Raw genomic sequence first — 19331 nt, forward strand, 5'->3', positions numbered from 1 at the left:
AATGCAGGTTAGAGTGCCGTGGACCCAGGCTTGGCTGTGCACGAAGGATTTCTGCCAGAAGTGCACAGGGGCCGGAGTAGCTTGCAAAGTCGCGGTTCCCAGCAATGCAGCCCAGCGAGGTGAGGCAAGGACTTACCTCCACCAAACTTGGGCTGAAGAGTCACTGGACTGTGGGGGTCACTTGGACGGTGTCGCTGGATTCGAGGGACCTCGCTCGTCGTGCTGAGAGGAGACCCAAGGGACCGGTAATGCAGCTTTTTGGTGCCTGCGGTTGCAGGGGGAAGATTCCGTCGACCCACAGGAGATTTCTTCGGAGCTTCTGGTGCAGAGAGGAGGCAGACTACCCCCACAGCATGCACAAGCAGGAAAACAGTCGAGAAGGCGGCAGGATCAGCGTTACAGAGTTGCAGTAGTCGTCTTTGCTACTATGTTGCAGGTTTGCAAGCTTCCAGCGCGGTCAGCGGTCGATTCCTTATCAGAAGGTGAAGAGGGAGATGCAGAGGAACTCGGCTGAGCTCATGCATTCGTTATCTAAAGTTTCCCCAGAGACAGAGACCCTAAATAGCCAGAAAAGAGGGTTTGGCTACCTAGGAGAGAGGAAAGGCTACTAACACCTGAAGGAGCCTATCAGCAGGAGTCTCTGACGTCACCTGGTGGCACTGGCCACTCAGAGCAGTCCAGTGTGCCAGCAGCACCTCTGTTTCCAAGATGGCAGAGGTCTGGAGCACACTGGAGGAGCTCTGGACACCTCCCAGGGGAGGTGCAGGTCAGGGGAGTGGTCACTCCCCTTTCCTTTGTCCAGTTTCGCACCAGAGCAGGGGCTAAGGGGTCCCTGAACCGGTGTAGACTGGCTTATGCAGAATTGGGCACACCTGTGCCCAACAAAGCATTTCCAGAGGCTGGGGGAGGCTACTCCTCCCCTGCCTTCACACCATTTTCCAAAGGGAGAGGGTGTCACACCCTCTCTCAGAGGAAGTTCTTTGTTCTGCCATCCTGGGCCAGGCCTGGCTGGACCCCAGGAGGGCAGCTGCCTGTCTGAGGGGTTGGCAGCAGCAGCAGCTGCAGTGAAACCCCAGGAAGGGCAGTCTGGCAGTACCAGGGTCTGTGCTACAGACCACTGGGATCATGGAATTGTACCAACAATGCCAGGATGGCATAGAGGGGGCAATTCCATGATCATAGACATGTTACATGGCCATATTCGGAGTTACCATGGTGAAGCTACATATAGGTAGTGACCTATATGTAGTGCACGCGTGTAATGGTGTCCCCGCACTCACAAAGTTCAGTGAATTGGCTCTGAACAATGTGGGGGCACCTTGGCTAGTGCCAGGGTGCCCTCACACTAAGTAACTTTGCACCTAACCTTTACCAGGTAAAGGTTAGACATATAGGTGACTTATAAGTTACTTAAGTGCAGTGTAAAATGGCTGTGAAATAACGTGGACGTTATTTCACTCAGGCTGCAGTGGCAGGCCTGTGTAAGAATTGTCAGAGCTCCCTATGGGTGGCAAAAGAAATGCTGCAGCCCATAGGGATCTCCTGGAACCCCAATACCCTGGGTACCTCAGTACCATATACTAGGGAATTATAAGGGTGTTCCAGTAAGCCAATGTAAATTGGTAAAAATGGTCACTAGCCTGTCAGTGACAATTTGGAAAGCAATGAGAGAGCATAACCACTGAGGTTCTGATTAGCAGAGCCTCAGTGAGACAGTTAGTCACTACACAGGTAACACATTCAGGCACACTTATGAGCACTGGGGCCCTGGGTTACCAGGGTCCCAGTGACACATACAACTAAAACAACATATATACAGTGAAAAATGGGGGTAACATGCCAGGCAAGATGGTACTTTCCTACAGGCACTGAGGGCTGTCAATGACATGGCTGCTGTAATACTTAATGCCACACATGGGAGGTGGTGTCATAGCCGCAGAGCACTGTTAATGACATGGCTGCTGCAATACCTAATGCCTTACATGGGAGGTGATGTCATAGCCGCAGAGGGCTGTCAATTACATTGCTGCTGCAATACCTAATGCCACAGGTGGGAGGTGGTGTCATAGCCACAGAGGGCAGTCATTGACATGGCTGCTGCAATACCTAATGCCACACACGGGAGGCGGTGTTACAGTCACATAGGGCAGTCAATGACATGGCTGCTGCAATACCTAATGCCATATATGGGAGGTGGTGTCATAGCCGCAGAGGGCTGTCAATGACATGGCTGCTGCAATACCTAATGCCACAGATGGGAGGTGGTGTCATAGCCACATAGGGCAGTCAATGACATGGATGCTGTAATACCTAATCCCACACATGGTAGGAGGTATAGGGCAGTCAATGACATGGCTGCTGCAATACCTAGTGCCACACATGGGAGGTGGTGTCATAGCCACCGAGGGCAGTCAATGACATGGCTGCTGCAATACCTAATGCCACACACGGGAGGTGGTGTAGGGCAGTCAATGACATGGCTGCTGCAATACCTAATGCCATACATGGGAGGTGGTGTCATAGCCACAGAGGGCAGTCAATGACATCACTGCTGCAATACCTAATGCCACACATGGGAGGTGGTGTAGGGCAGTCAATGACATGGCTGCTGCAATACCTAATCCCACACACGGGAGGTGGTGTAGGGCAGTCAATTACATGGCTGCTGCAATACCTAATGCCACACATGAGAGGTGGTGTCATAGGCACTGAGGGCTGTCAATGACATGGCTGCTGCAATACCTAATGCCACACACGGGAGGTGGTGTTACAGTCACATAGGGCAGTCAATGACATGGCTGCTGCAATACCTAATGCCATACATGGGAGGTGGTGTCATAGCCGCAGAGGGCTGTCAATGACATGGCTGCTGCAATACCTAATGCCACAGATGGGAGGTGGTGTCATAGCCACATAGGGCAGTCAATGACATGGATGCTGTAATACCTAATCCCACACATGGTAGGAGGTATAGGGCAGTCAATGACATGGCTGCTGCAATACCTAGTGCCACACATGGGAGGTGGTGTCATAGCCACCGAGGGCAGTCAATGACATGGCTGCTGCAATACCTAATGCCACACACGGGAGGTGGTGTAGGGCAGTCAATGACATGGCTGCTGCAATACCTAATGCCATACATGGGAGGTGGTGTCATAGCCACAGAGGGCAGTCAATGACATCACTGCTGCAATACCTAATGCCACACATGGGAGGTGGTGTAGGGCAGTCAATGACATGGCTGCTGCAATACCTAATCCCACACACGGGAGGTGGTGTAGGGCAGTCAATTACATGGCTGTTGCAATACCTAATGCCACACATGAGAGGTGGTGTCATAGCCACAGAGGGCAGTCAATGACATCACTGCTGCAATACCTAATGCCACACATGGGAGGTGGTGTAGGGCAGTCAATGACATGGCTGCTGCAATACCTAATCCCACACACGGGAGGTGGTGTAGGGCTGTCAATTACATGGCTGCTGCAATACCTAATGCCATACATGGGAGGTGGTGACATAGCTGCAGAGGGCTGTCAATGACATGGCTGCTGCAATACCTAATGCCACAGATGGGAGGTGGTGTCATAGCCACATAGGGCAGTCAATGACATGGCTCCTGCAATACATAATCCCACACATGGTAGGTGGTATAGGGCAGTCAATGACATGGCTGCTGCAATACCTAATGCCACAGATGTGAGGTGGTGTCATAGCCACAGATGGCTGTCAATGAAATGTCTGCTGCAATACCTAATGCCACAGATGGGTGGTGGTGTCATAGCAACAGAGGACAGTCATTGACATGGCTGCTGCAATACCTAATGCCACACATGGGAGGTGGTGTAGGGCAGTCAATGACATGGCTGCTGCAATACCTAATGCCACAGATGTGAGGGGGTGTCATAGTGCAGATGGCAGTCAATGACATGGCTGCTGCAATACTTAATGCCACACATGGGAGGTGGTGTCATAGCCGCAGAGCACTGTTAATGACATGGCTGCTGCAATACCTAATGCCTTACATGGGAGGTGATGTCATAGACGCAGAGGGCTGTCAATGACATCGCTGCTGCAATACCTAATGCCACAGGTGGGAAGTGGTGTCATAGCCACAGAGGGCAGTCATTGACATGGCTGCTGCAATACCTAATGCCACACACGGGAGGTGGTGTTACAGTCACATGGGGCAGTCAATGACATGGCTGCTGCAATACCTAATGCCATACATGGGAGGTGGTGTCATAGCCGCAGAGGGCTGTCAATGACATGGCTGCTGCAATACCTAATGCCACAGATGGGAGGTGGTGTCATAGCCACATAGGGCAGTCAATGACATGGATGCTGTAATACCTAATCCCACACATGGTAGGAGGTATAGGGCAGTCAATGACATGGCTGCTGCAATACCTAGTGCCACACATGGGAGGTGGTGTCATAGCCACCGAGGGCAGTCAATGACATGGCTGCTGCAATACCTAATGCCACACACGGGAGGTGGTGTAGGGCAGTCAATGACATGGCTGCTGCAATACCTAATGCCATACATGGGAGGTGGTGTCATAGCCACAGAGGGCAGTCAATGACATCACTGCTGCAATACCTAATGCCACACATGGGAGGTGGTGTAGGGCAGTCAATGACATGGCTGCTGCAATACCTAATCCCACACACGGGAGGTGGTGTAGGGCAGTCAATTACATGGCTGCTGCAATACCTAATGCCACACATGAGAGGTGGTGTCATAGGCACTGAGGGCTGTCAATGACATGACTGCTGCAATACCTAATCCCATACATGGGAGGTGGTGTCATAGCCACATAGGGCTGTCAATTACATGGCTGCTGCAATACCTAATGCCATACATGGGAGGTGGTGACATAGCTGCAGAGGGCTGTCAATGACATGGCTGCTGCAATACCTAATGCCACAGATGGGAGGTGGTGTCATAGCCACATAGGGCAGTCAATGACATGGCTCCTGCAATACATAATCCCACACATGGTAGGTGGTATAGGGCAGTCAATGACATGGCTGCTGCAATACCTAATGCCACAGATGTGAGGTGGTGTCATAGCCACAGATGGCTGTCAATGAAATGGCTGCTGCAATACCTAATGCCACAGATGGGTGGTGGTGTCATAGCAACAGAGGACAGTCATTGACATGGCTGCTGCAATACCTAATGCCACACATGGGAGGTGGTGTAGGGCAGTCAATGACATGGCTGCTGCAATACCTAATGCCACAGATGTGAGGGGGTGTCATAGTGCAGATGGCAGTCAATGACATGGCTGCTGCAATACCTAATGCCACAGATGGGAGGTGGTGTCATAGCCACAGAGGGCAGTCAAAGGTATCACCTCTCTTTAGAAAACATGGCTCTTCCTCAGGGTTCCAACTATTACTTACCACGGAAAGGGAAGTAGGTGATGGTGTACTGCGACACTGCAAAAAGAAAAGCACAGAATTAGAATGTGTAATGTGAAGAGATAAACAAATACAGCAGCAAAGACACACTGGTGGTGATCACACAGACAGCACTGATCATACAGGACAAAAGACAACCTTGTGACATTAACCTTAAAGGAGCAACACCCACTCTTCTGAGGGCACACATGTGGTTTGCTCCTTGGCATGTGCAAGACTGTTCAAATACTTTGTGTGTTTTTATTGAGGACTGCCATGGCTCGGGGGCTTTAAGAAACTCCAAAGATATTGAAAAACATTCAATGCAATCGGACTAAGTGTTATAAAGCTCACCACAGTGCATACTGATGGCGGAATTTGAGCCTTGTTAGTGCCAGTAAACATTACCAATGATGATGTACAGAAAATAAATTTCCTCAGACCGTAGGTTGCTTCTTCCCAGAATACGCTGCACCTCATTGCCCACCGAGGGCTTCTACCATCACAAGCAGAGGTACTCCAACAGACAAGTTTGCTTCAGTGATAGGATGGGGACACAGGATATTTCTGGGGTCGCTGCAGAACCTCCAACCCTTCATCATCACCAAATTCTAAGAACAATTGATTCACTGTCTTGCCAAGCTAATTATCTTAAGTGGGAAGGGTATGCCCAGACGTAGGTCCCTTGCTCACTGTGCCACTGGAATCAAGCTAGCCTGGCTGAAGAAGGGTGATACCCTGAAACCGCTCCCAGGATGCTTGTTTCCGGTCCAAGGAGGACCTGGCCTGGCAGTTCGGGCTGGACTGTTCCCATGAGAAACAGGGTCAAGACTGATTTGCATATGGCTAGGTCTGAGCTGGGGTGGCATGGTGAGCAAAAAAACAATGGATTAACCCCAGATCTGTGACTGGGGGTGAGTGTTTGCATTGTCAGCACTCCGTCCATCATCCTTTTGTGTTACTTACGTTGCCTTAAGTGGGAAGGGTATGCCCAGACGTGGGTCCCTTGCTCACTGTGCCACTGGAATCAAGCTAGCCTGGCTGAAGAAGGGTGATACCCTGAAACCGCTCCCAGGATGCTTGTTTCCGGTCGAGGGAGGACCTGGCCTGGCAGTTCGGGCTGGACTGTTCCCATGAGAAACAGGGTCAAGACTGATTTGCATATGGCTAGGTCCGAACTGGGGTGGCATGGTGAGCAAAAGAACGATGGATTAACCCCAGATCTGTGACTGGGGGTGAGTGTTTGCATTGTCAGCACTCCGTCCATCTTCCGTTTGTGTTACTTATGTTGCCTTAAGTGGGAAGGGTGTGTCCAGACGTGTGTCCCTTGCTCACTGTGCCACTGGAATCAAGCTAGTCTGGCTGAAGAAGGGTGATACCCTGAAACCGGTCCTAGGATGCTTGTTTCCGGTCCAGGGAGGACCTGGCCTGGCAGTTCGGGCTGGACTGTTCCCATGAGGAACAGGGTCAAGACTGATTTGCATATGGCTAGGTCCGAACTGGGGTGGCATGGTGAGCAAAAGAACAATGGATTAAACGCAGATCTGTGACTGGGGGTGAGTGTTTGCATTGTCAACACTCCGTCCATCATCCTTTTGTGTTGCTAAAGTTGCCCCAAGTGGGAAGGGTATGCCAAGACGTGGGTCCCTTGCTCACTGTGCCACTGGAATCAAGCTAGCCTGGCTGAAGAAAGGTGATACCCTGAAACCGGTCCCAGGATGCTTGTTTCCGGTCCAGGGAGGACCTGGCCTGGCAGTTAGGGCTGGACTGTTCCCATGAGGAACAGGGTCAAGACTGATTTGCATATGGCTAGGTCTGAACTGGGGTGGCATGGTGAGCAAAAGAACAATGGATTAAACCCAGCTCTGAGTGGGGGTGAGTGTTTGCATTGTCAGCACTCCGTCCATCATCCTTTTGTGTTACTTATGTTGCCTTAAGTGGGAAGGGTGTGTCCAGACGTGTGTCCCTTGCTCACTGTGCCACTGGAATCAAGCTAGTCTGGCTGAAGAAGGGTGATACCCTGAAACCGGTCCTAGGATGCTTGTTTCTGGTCCAGGGAGGACCTGCCCTGGCAGTTCGGGCTGGACTGTTCCCATGAGAAACAGGGTCAAGACTGATTTGCATATGGCTAGGTCCGAACTGGGGTGGCATGGTGAGCAAAAGAACGATGGATTAACCCCAGATCTGTGACTGGGGGTGAGTGTTTGCATTGTCAGCACTCCGTCCATCATCCTTTTGTGTTACTTATGTTGCCTTAAGTGGGAAGGGTGTGCCCAGACGTGTGTCCCTTGCTCACTGTGCCACTGGAATCAAGCTAGTCTGGCTGAAGAAGGGTGATACCCTGAAACCGGTCCCAGGATGCTTGTTTCTGGTCCAGGGAGGACCTGGCCTGGCAGTTCGGGCTGGACTGTTCCTTTTTATTTATTTTTATTTTTTATTTTTTGAAGATGCACAATGTACAGACACCACAACAGAGAGAAGGCTAAATAAATACAATAAATATATTGTATAAATACACATCATTACATAAATTCATTTCATCAATCTACAGCAAACAACAAGACCACTAAAAAGGGGACCCGTGAATAACATTCAAGACTTTAGAATAGAAATAAAGTGCAAAAGCTGAACATTATTAAATAAATAAATCCCCTACAAACATGACTCAGTTATTACCTAACCACTGTGCAAACGGGGCCCAGATAGCTTCACCCACCCGTCTACGCGCGCGGGCCTTGCACGCATAAGAACCCATTTCTAGATAAAACATTGAGCACATCCGAGCCAGCCAATGGTTAAAAGTTGGTGGGGTCGACTCCAGCCAATCAGATGCAACACAGCAGCGGGCCATAGACATAGCTAAAAACAAGAACCTCTGTGAATATTCTAGGTACACCACTCCATCAATTCCCAATAATAGTAGTTGCGGCGTAATTTCCACCTCCTGATGAATTAGCCTAGTTAAAAAGTTAGCCATATCAGTAAAAAATTAATGTAGCCTACTGCAATTAAAGAACATATGTACCAGGTCGGCCGATCCACTCTTACATCTGGGACACACCACCCCCCTTGAACTGCCCCAGTTGAATAGCTTAGCGGGGGTATAATATAGATGAAAAATAGTTTTATAATGTTGGGTTTTGTGGCCCAGCGGCTTATATAAAACGCTGTGCCATATCTAAAGAGGTTCGTACTGACACTTCAGAAGCTCCAATATTCCGAGCCCACCTCTCTGCCTGTTTGCTCAAGTCATCTGGCATTAAATTCAAAAAGATCGGATAAAGCGAACAGACCCGCCATCTAGTGGAGTTATGAAGAACCTCCATAACTGGGATTCTATCCCGCACCTGCCCAGCTGCTGATCTAAAGTTTACCCCCAAAAAGTGTCGGATTTGCAAATATTTAAAGAAATCCTTAGTGTCCAATGAAAATTCACTTGTCAATTCTTCAAAAGATTTAAGGTGGGTGTTCCCATAAAAATCACCAATACACCGAACACCGAGCTGAGCCCACCTGGCACAGTATTCATCCTTAAAAATGTCAGGAAGTACCGAAGAATTCAAAATTGGGGTGTAAAAATTAATCCGGCCAATTCCCAATTTTTTTTTAACATTGGTCCACACCTTAAATGCAGCCCAGACAGTCTTGAACTTAACTTTTTTTAAATAACTAGGCTCCACTGTTCTCAGAAAAGCTGCATTGGCATGTCTTCCCCAAATCATATTATATATAGTAGGACAAATTTCACCAACATCTCTGTTATCAGCCTGTTGACTAATTAATGGTTGGATATATTGCAATGCAGATACCCAGTAATAAAACAGAAAATGAGGGGCCGCCCACCCCCCCTCTCTGGGTAACACTAAGGCCCGTATTTATACTTTTTTTGCGCCGCATTTGCGTCGTTTTTTGACGCAAAAACGGTGCGAACTTGCAAAATACCATTGTATTTTGTAGGTTTGTGCCGTTTTGCGTCAAAAAGCGGCGCAAATGCGGCGCTAAAAAAAGTATAAATACGGGCCTAAATACTTATATGCCCGCCGTACTTTTTTAAAAGACCAAATAAAACTACTCGCTAAACTCTCCATGTGTTTAAACCATTCTTTGTTAATTTCCAGCGGGATAGTACGAAAAAAATATAAGACCCTAGGTAAAAAAATCATTTTAATAAGATTGCATCTACCAATAATCGTTAAATGCAAATTGTTCATATGATGCAACTCTTTCCTGGTTTTAGCTAAGACAGGGGCAAGATTACTCTCCACTATCTGGTCCAAATTTGCCGACAATCTGACACCTAGATAAGTCACTTGATTGGCCCTCCTGTTATCTTCAATAATGGCCCACTCATTGCCCAGTATTTGGCATTTTCTCCTATTTAATGCATAGCCTGAGATCTCGCCGAACTCCGCGGCTAGTTTCTCTATTTGTTCAATCGCCTTCCCTGGTTCAGGAGTAGTGACGGCTATGTCATCAGCATATGCCAAAATTTTAAACCTGCCCTCCGCCATTACCATAGGCGAGATCAACGTACTTTGCAATAACTTCCTAATCAAGGGGTCTATATAAAGTGCAAACAATAAAGGGGAGCAGGGACAGCCCTGCCTGGTTCCTCTTGTAATATAGAAGGGTCTGAGGTTGCCCCGGCTAGTTGAATTTGAGCAAGGGGCTTCTGATATAAACCTTGTATAGCCTTGATAAAACCAGCCCCTATATTAACTCTACTGAGCACTGTCCATAAATATTTCCAGCTCACCCGATCGAAAGCCTTTTCGGCATCTAATAATATTAATGACATAGGGGCCGCCATAACCTGAGATGCATCTAACATGGTGATAACACGCCTGACATGATCGCCGGTCCCCCGCCCAGGAATAAACCCATGTTGCCAAGGGAAAACAAGCCCACTAATAACTCGGCTAAGCCTAACCGCAAGGATTTTGGCATACCAATTAGCATCCGCGTTTATCAATGAGATAGGTCGATAGGAGCCTGGTAAAAGTGGGTTATTCTCTTTTTTAAAAAATATAACAATATTGGCCTCCAGCCATGAGCCCGGCACCTGCTCTCCAGCCTGTACTGATGTAAAGAATGCCATAATATCATCCTTCAATTCCTCAAAAAAAGTTTTTAAGAATTCTATTGGGATCATATCAGGGCCAGTAGCTTTCCCATTAGATAGAGCAGTTAAAGCCGAGATAATCTCATCCAACTCAATGGGGGCAGTCAGCTGACAGCCCTCATCTTGCGTTAACTTTGGACATGAAATATCGCTCAAATACTGAGCAATCCTTTCGTCTCTGTCATCCGAGAAGAGATTTTCCTGCTGGTACAATACAGAATAATATTCTTTAAAGACCTGTAGTACTGACGTATCTCCATACACAATCTGCCCCAGCCTATCTTTAATTGCCAAAATGGCACTCCAAGCCACCTTTTGTCTAGTCTTATATGCAAGCACCTTACCCACCCTCTCACTAAACTCATAACATTCCTGCCTGCGAATCTGGGCTTTAATAATGTCTTGCTCTAGATACAACTGAATGATCTTGGCCTTCATGATCGCAATCTTATCCAAAGTATCTTGTATTGGAGCATTATTCCTTGCGAGCCCCACTATCTGACTCTCCAGAGAAGCCAATTCAATCTGGGCCGCAGATATAACTAGGTGCTGTTGTTTCTCCCGCCTAAGGGCGTAGCTCAGGGTTTCCCAGCGAATAGCAGCCTTTAAAGCATCCCATAGCATCCCCGGTGGAACCGTATCCCTGTTAAAACCCAAAAACTCAGTTAACCATACTTTCATCCGTGACACATAAGCTGAGTCAAGCAACAAGCCCCGGTCAAAAGACCAGGGTTTTAAATGTCGCTCTTTACGCAAGTCCGGAAATTGAACTACCAAAGGATTATGGTCAGATATGACCCTAGGGAATTTTTCCACCAAAAGTCCTTTACATAGCGATGGCGACAAAAAAAAAAAATCTAACCGGACAGACTTTCGGTGGGGATAAGAGAAAAAAGTGTACCCAGGATCCATAGGCATACAATGCTGCCATGCATCCACAAGGCCATGAGTGTGCACCAACATTTGTAAGGCGCGAAACACCTTCGGTTTTCGTCCCAAATATGAATCTTGATTCTGTAAGGGGATATTAGTCTCAGTATGTATATTAAAGTCCCCACATATAATAAGCGGTAAGGCCCAAAGCACAAGTTCAGTATTCAACATATTAATACCAGTAGGATCATCAAAATTGGAGCCATAAATAGAAAACACAGTAAAATTCGATTGTCCCATAACACACTCTATTATAACCCATCGGCCCATGTTATCAACCCTCTTCTTGACCACCTTAAGAAGATCTCGCCGTGTAAGTACTGCAACCCCTCTAGTGTTAGTTTCTTGGGTGGTATATGCGACTAATTGAAAACCAGGAAAATCCAACAAATGCTTTTTAGCCGGGGTAACATGCGTCTCTTGCAAACAAATTATATCCGCCCTTAATGTTTTGAGCTCATGAATGGCAAGACGTCTTTTCTTGGAATCGTTTAGCCCACATATATTTAAGGTGGCCACCCGCAAAGCATTACGGTTCCCCATTGAAAGCTCTAGCAAACACACCCAAACTTACATCTTGTTTCATCATACACCTAATAATCTCCTGTGCCTTCAAATACATATTTCTGTGCATCTCCCATGCAAAATCTACCCAACCCCAAACCACCCCACCTATCCCCACCCCACCCACAAAAGGAGACCCTATCTCCTACCCACCCCCCACCCTACCAAATGAGGCTTCCAGACTGTAGTCTGTAGATGGACAAGCAGCCCCCCCCCTTGAAAGGCTCTTGCGGCGACTCCTAAATTAAACAAATTTACTAACAGAAAGTTGTTTCCCCTAAAGACTAAACCCCCATAAACCAACCATTTCAATAAGAGCATCCCTCCTCCTTTTCTTCTCTTCCCAAGCTACCCACCTCTATCCCACCCCTTTTAATTTTTTTTTTTTTTTAACCCTAATCCTTATTTTTTTTTTTTTTTAACTTTTTTTTTATATAAACCATATATAAACAGTTGAATCAAAGACTGCAGGTAGTCCTAGGCTTTGATCTCGGATGAGAACACTCATATCGTCCCTTTATATATAGTCTTAAGTCGGGCCGGGGACAGTAGATAAGCTTCCGCTCCCTTCTCCTGGAAGGGGCTAATCAGTTGTCTCAAGCACCAGCGTCTCTCTACCGTAGCATGACAAAAGTCGGGGCGGGAGAAGAATGTACAGCCCTCACAGCTAATCCTTGCATCAGGGCGGGCTTTCTCAAAACTATTTGGCGTAACAAACAGTTGCCAAAATAAACTATAAAGGCCCTAGGCTGTTGCTGGGCTGTTCCACTTGCTCCTGTTAATTGTTGATTCCTCAGATGTAATGAAAACCGATGGGCTCTCTGTATCTCCTTCTCCCACTCCCATCCAGTCTGCTCCGGAAATGCTGCTTTAAACAATCTAATTATAAAGGCTCTTGAATCCTGCCCTTCTACACCTTCTTGTATCCCAATTGAGCGCAAGTTGTTACGACGTTGCCGATTTTCAAAGTCCTCTACTTTCCACTGAATATCAGAGAGCTGAGTCTCATGCACAGCAGCTTGTTTTGTCACTGCCCCCAGATCTGCCTCCAGCACGTCCGCCCGGCACTCAATAGCAGCAATCCGCTCCCCAATTTCAGAGCATGTCTTTGCAACCTTGCTGACTGCCACTTGTAGCTGCTTCGAGGCCACCATGGCTTTCTTGCTACCCCTCTGCGCTTGCTTATGCTGTGCCGTGATGGTCTGATAAATAAGATGCAGAGAAGATTAAGGGGGCACAGTCTCTGCATTCAAAACATTAACCTCTGCCCGAGCTGGAGCCACTGAGAGATCCCCCATGCTATGCAGTAGTTGTTGTGTTTCTGTGTAATCCCAGGACATAGCTCTCATCCTAGATGCCTTCTTTTTTTTTTTTCCTCTTCTCACTAGACTCGCCAGCTTTGTCTAGTCTAGATACCTCACTCTGTTTTAGTTGACATTTAATTGCGGTGCCCCTCAGCACAGAAATAGGAGTTAAAGGGGCTGTAGAGCTATCACACGTCTCTGAGTCTATGGAGGGGCTGGTGCTGGCCTCGTCCGAGTCTTGAGATTGATCTGACAGAGAAAAAAAGTTCTCCCCAACTTTCACCCTGAACCAATGAGTCCTCTCTACCCTGCCGGAAATCACGGATCGCCTCCAGAGTACAAGCCAGAGTTGGCGGGTCGGTACTTGGCAATAGGTATGCTGCTGCTGCTTGCTCGCAATACCCTGCCCCTATCACCAATTCCTGCGCCAGCCCTACATTGCCCTGAAACCCCGGGGCATGTAACGGCTGATCAGTCTCCCCTTCAGATGCTGCTGCAAGACCATTACCCCCAACACAAGGAACAGAAGCCTTTGAAGATCCCCCAGCAATACAACTTACAGTTTTGTGTGTATCCAGAGATCGGCTGTCACCAACATCGGTTTTCACCTGGGGCAAACCCCCACTATCTAAAGAAGCCAAACGTCCTAGGCCAGTGCTGTCACCATCCGCTGCATCTCGTATAGATCCAAAATCGGAGTCCCTTATAGAAATACTGCCCCCATTAGAGGCTGAATTATGAAGAGTTTTAAACATCCGGGGTATAGTTACCACTTCCTCCTTTTCTCCAATCTGTTTTGCGCCATTTTTCACCCTGTGCATCTACCCCGCGGAGCTCCCTGGAGCTGGCTGTCTGCCCTCAGGCGCATTCTCACCGCTGCTGGCATTTCCAAGGCCGCTATTCCTGGAAATCCCCCCCCCCCGAGCGGGATGGGGGTCCAAAGGTCGCCGTTCCTGCGACCCTGGTTTTAGCCGGCTGCCGCGTGCGACTTTCGGGGCCATCCGCCGCTGTTTGCCGCAAGGGGCTAAAATAACAAATGTCAAGACCAGGAAACCGCGGCCGTTATGGCCAGAATTACCGAGGTTGCCCAAGGAGCTCCTGCTGATTCCGCGTGTAATACCGCTTGGCGGGTAATTACTGCGAATGTAGGCGGGTGTGCCCCAATCTGAAGCCGCCCGCATAATCCTCCCCGCGGGGGAAACAGAAATTCCGCACAGGAGCCGGGGGGGAAGAAAACTTCCGACCGCTAGAAACTCGCGGCCGCCATCTTGCCTCCTAACTCAATAGGGCTGGACTGTTCCCATGAGAAACAGGGTCAAGACTGATTTGCATATGGCTAGGTCCGAACTGGGGTGGCATGGTGAGCAAAAGAATGATGGATTAAACCTAGATCTGTGACTGGGGGTGAGTGTTTACATTGTCAGCAGTCCGTCCATCATCCTTTTGTGTTACTTACGTTGCCTTAAGTGGGAAGGGTATGCCCAGACGTGGGTCCCTTGCTCACTGTGCCACTGGAATCAAGGTAGCCTGGCTGAAGAAGGGTGATACCCTGAAACCGGTCCCAGGATGCTTGTTTCCGGTCCAGGGAGGACCTGACCTGGCAGTTCGGGCTGGACTGTTCCCATGAGGAACAGGGTCAAGACTGATTTGCATATGGCTAGGTCCGAACTGGGGTGGCATGGTGAGCAAAAGAACGATGGATTAAACCCAGATCTGTGACTGGGGGTGAGTGTTTGCATTGTCAGCACTCCGTCCATCATCCTTTTGTGTTACTTATGTTGCCTTAAGTGGGAAGGGTATGCCTAGATGTGGGTCCCTTGCTCACTGTGCCACTGGAATCAAGCTAGCCTGGCTGAAGAAGGGTGATACCCTGAAACCGGTCCCAGGATGCTTGTTTCCGGTCCAGGGAGGACCTGGGCTGGCAGTTCGGGCTGGACTGTTCCCATGAGGAACAGGGTCATGACTGATTTGCATATGGCTAGGTCCGAACTGGGGTGGCATGGTGAGCAAAAGAACGATGGATTAAACCCAGATCTGTGACTGGGGGTGAGTGTTTGCATTGTCAGCACTACATCCATCATCCTTTTGTGTAACTCAAGCTAATTATTTATCCAGGCAGGTTGACCCCTCCTCATCTGAGAACCTTCAAGAAAATTACTTGGTGCATCAGGGGGTCCTGCAGAGAGAAGCATGGACCAGCTTGGTGGGTGACAGCCAACCCTTTCAGTACTCCCCTGGGCCTGAAGCTCAAGGTGGAAGGGAGCTATTTGTGCCACTTACACACATGATGTCACCAATGGTCATTAGTTTTCTGGTTTACAAGAGGTGGCTCAAAGATTGTTAAATGGTGACGGGCATGAAATAAAGCCTAAAGTGGCGAAGGAGCCCCAGGAGCATCAATCATTGGCAGAGCCAAGAGGTCTAGCTTTGGCATTTGGGACAGACGTTGACAGGGATAGGTAGGGATGTGGCACAGGCCTCGGGGACATGGAGACAGCAGCAGGATGGATCTGTGTGTCAGTCAGATGCAGAGACTGTGCAAGACAAGAAATGGGCACAGAGGCATGCCTAGATGGGTAGAGGTGCAGGCACACATGGGGGATGGAAGGAAGAAAGAGGCTGATGTTTGTAGCCAGTCATAGAGATCAGGCTTAAGGTGGGATGCTGCATCATTCATATTAACAGAACACTGCTGAGTTTATTTACTGCACTGGTGTATGTATAACAAAATGGTGCGCTTGCATCTTGTATTGGCTTACAGGCTTTGTCTGTTAGTTCGACTGCATAAGGAAGTGCTTTATATGCATAACTTTGCATAACTTTGCAGGCTGTATGTACACCTAACTGCGAGCCTCCATAACACACTATTGGTTCCCCGTCCCCCACAGTGTACTGGTTGGGTGCAAAGCACACTGATTTAAATGCATGTTGTGCTGCTTTGTATGAACAGTGCATGGGTGCATGTACTGGTTCATACACATGCTATATTGAGACACAAGAGTACTGGCTTGCGTGCATGCACATATTGATCTTAATGCTAAGCCTTCTGGATGTAAAGCATTGTATGTTTTTTTTTTTTGCCTTCATAGGCCAAGAATTAGACAGATGTCTGGCAACACAGTACAACAGCCATAAATACTGCGCTGCGTGACAAGACGAGAGCAGGAGAGCGCCATATTGTAGGAAAGTACCCTCTTTCTTGGCATGGTTACCCCCCTTTTTCTGCCTGATGTCAGTGTGTTTAACTGTGTTTACTGGGATCCTGCTAACCAGGAACCTAGTGATTGTGCTCTTTCTCCCAAAACTCTGGATTTCATCCCACAATTGGCACACTGGTGCCCCCATGTAAGCCTCTAGTATATGGTGCCCCGGTATCCAGGGCATTGGGGTTCCAGGGGATCCCTATGGGCTGAAGTAGTTATTCTGCCACCCATAGGGAGCCCATGCAAAGGATTCTGCAGGACTCCCAGTGCAGACTGCGTGAACTGGGTGCATGCACCTGTTTTCACAACAGGTCACTGCATCAGGTCACTATAAGTCACCCCTGTGGTAGGCCCTCTCTGTCCAGAGGGGAGGGTGCAGGTAACTATGTGTGAGGGCACCCCTGCACTAGCAGAGGTGGCCCCACAAACTCCAGACCAACTTTCCTGGACTTTGTGAGTGTGGGGACGCCATTTTACGCATGTACTGGACTTAGGTCACTACCTATGTCCTGCTACCTAATGGTAACACCGAAGCTTGGCACGTTTGGTATCAAACATGATGGAAGCATACCCCAATACTTTTGCAAGTATTGGTTGTATGATTCCATGTACTCTGGGGGCTCCTTAGAGGACCCCCAGCATTGCCGTTGCAGCCTTCTGAGGTTTTCCAGGCAGTCCAAGCTGCTGCCACCTCACAGATAGGTTTCTGCCCTCCTGTTGCTTGAGCAGCTCAAGCCCAGGAAGGCAGAAACAAAGGATTTCCTTTGGGAGAGGGGTGTTTTACCTTCTCCCTTTGGAAATAGGCGTTACAGGCTTGGGAGGGGCAGCCTCCCCAAGCCACTGGAAATGCCTTGAAGGGCACACTTGGTGCCCTCCTTGCGTAATCCCGTCGACACCAGTTCAGAGACCCCATTCCCTGCTCTGGCACTAACCTGGACAAAGGAAAGGGGAGTGACCACTCCCCTGTCCATCACCACCCCAGGGGTGGTGCCCAGAACTCAGAGGGTCCCTGGGTTTTGCCATCTTGAATCCTAGGTTGGCAGGGAAGTCTGGGAGCATCTGAGTGGCCAGGTCAGGCAGGTAATGTCATAGCCCCCTCCTGATAGGTGGTGACACAGCTAGATGACCAACCCTTCTTTCAGGGCTATTTACGGTCTCTCATTTGGGTGGTTCCTCAGATTCAGCTTGCAAGATTCCTCTGCAACCTCCACTTCGACTTCTGAACTGAAGAAACTGCATCTGGACTCTCCAGGATCCTACAATTTGCAACAAAGACGAAGACTCCACCTGCAACATTGTTTCCATGGCTCCTTCCAGCTTCTGCAACATTTCCCCATTTGTGCATCCTCTGAGGACAGCCCGTCTTCAGTCTACACAGGACTGAAGAAGGAATCTCCCTTGCGTGAAGGAGTCACTCTCGTGCATCTGCAGGCAACGATAGCAATGACGACCACCTGCGTGGATCCCCTCTTCTGCTGAGCTGCTTGGATCCTCCATCACAGATGGTGGTCGGAAGTGGCCAGATGATCCTCTCTACCAGCTATCCATCTTTTGTGGAGGTAAGCCCTTGCCTCCCATGCAGGACAGTACCCCTGTGCACCGTGTTTTTTGCAGCTGCCAAGGCTTGTTGGCTCTACCTCCAAGGGGTCTTCAGGCTTTGTATAGCTCCGACCCCCAGGTCCTGCAACTCACAGCTCCCTGAGTGGCTCTCCTGTGGCGTGGGACTCCTTTTCGTAGTGCTGCATGGGCTCCTTTTGCAACTTCTGTGTCCCCATCCTGTGGGACTCCTGTGGGTGCTACCTGTGCTTCTGTGGGCTCTCTGCGACGCTGAGGGCCCCCTCTGACTCTCCCTCCTGGGTTGAGTCCTCCTGGGCCTTGCTAATCCCCGGCAGCACCACTTTCTGCCAACCTCCAGTTTTGCCTGTGCCAAGGCTTGTTGGTGGAATCCGAACACGCAAACCCGACTGCACCCTTCCTTCTAGCGTGGGACATCACCTGCATCCTCCAGGAACTCCACTCCACTCCAGGGCTGCAGTGTTGAGTCTTCTTCCTCACCGTCGACCAACCCCTGCAATCCTCAGCCTGGTAGGTAGGGGCTTCTGCCCCCAATGGACTCTGCTGTGTCTTCCTCTTCAGGAATCTACTGGGGATTTCTTGCGGTCATCTCTGGGTTTTGCAATTCTCTTCTTTTCTTCTAAGTGGGTGTTCTTGGGAAATTCTAGTAATTTACTCCTACTTACCTGGTTGCTGGGGGCGTTGTTGTACTTACCTTTGTGCTTTCCTGATACCCTTAGTGACCCTCTACACATTCCACTTACCTGGGGGGGTTAACACTCTTGCAGTTCTTTTTTTTTTTTAGTATATGGTTTGTGCTTCCCATAGGGCCACTATTCTCTATTGTGTTTTAAACTGTTTGCACTGTGTTCTAACTATTCTTATGCCTATTTCTGAAAACTATTGTATATATCTTGTGTATTACTTACCTCCTAAGGGAGTATTGCCTCAATAATATTTTTGGTGTTGTGTTACCATAATAAAGTACCTTTATTTCTGTAACACTCTGTGGTTCTTTCATGTGTGTGAGTACTGTGTGACTACAGTGATTTTTCATAAGCTTTGCATTTCTCCTAGATAAGTCTTGGCTGCCCATCCACAGCTACCCCTAGAGAGCCATGGCTTCTAGACACTGCCTACACCTCACTAATAAGGGGATACCTGGACCTGGTGTAAGTACCATAGGTACCCACCACACACCAGGACAGCCTCCTACACATATTCACATAAATATTGCACTCT

The 19331-nt window shown here is 48.7% G+C and overlaps 1 protein-coding gene across 3 annotated transcripts in view; it reads right to left on the minus strand.

Moving 5' to 3' along the window:
- The window catches only part of LOC138293747 (glutathione S-transferase P 1-like), a 93202-nt gene that overhangs the window by 47248 nt on the left and 26623 nt on the right, over positions 1-19331 (minus strand). For all 3 annotated transcript variants that reach the window (XM_069233086.1, XM_069233087.1, XM_069233088.1), the window contains exon 2: positions 5413-5448. In XM_069233086.1, coding sequence (XP_069089187.1) covers positions 5413-5448 — 36 coding nt within the window. The remainder of the gene's footprint in view (positions 1-5412; positions 5449-19331) is intronic.

Source organism: Pleurodeles waltl, chromosome 4_2, assembly GCF_031143425.1.
Source record: "Pleurodeles waltl isolate 20211129_DDA chromosome 4_2, aPleWal1.hap1.20221129, whole genome shotgun sequence".
NCBI lineage: Eukaryota > Metazoa > Chordata > Amphibia > Caudata > Salamandridae > Pleurodeles > Pleurodeles waltl.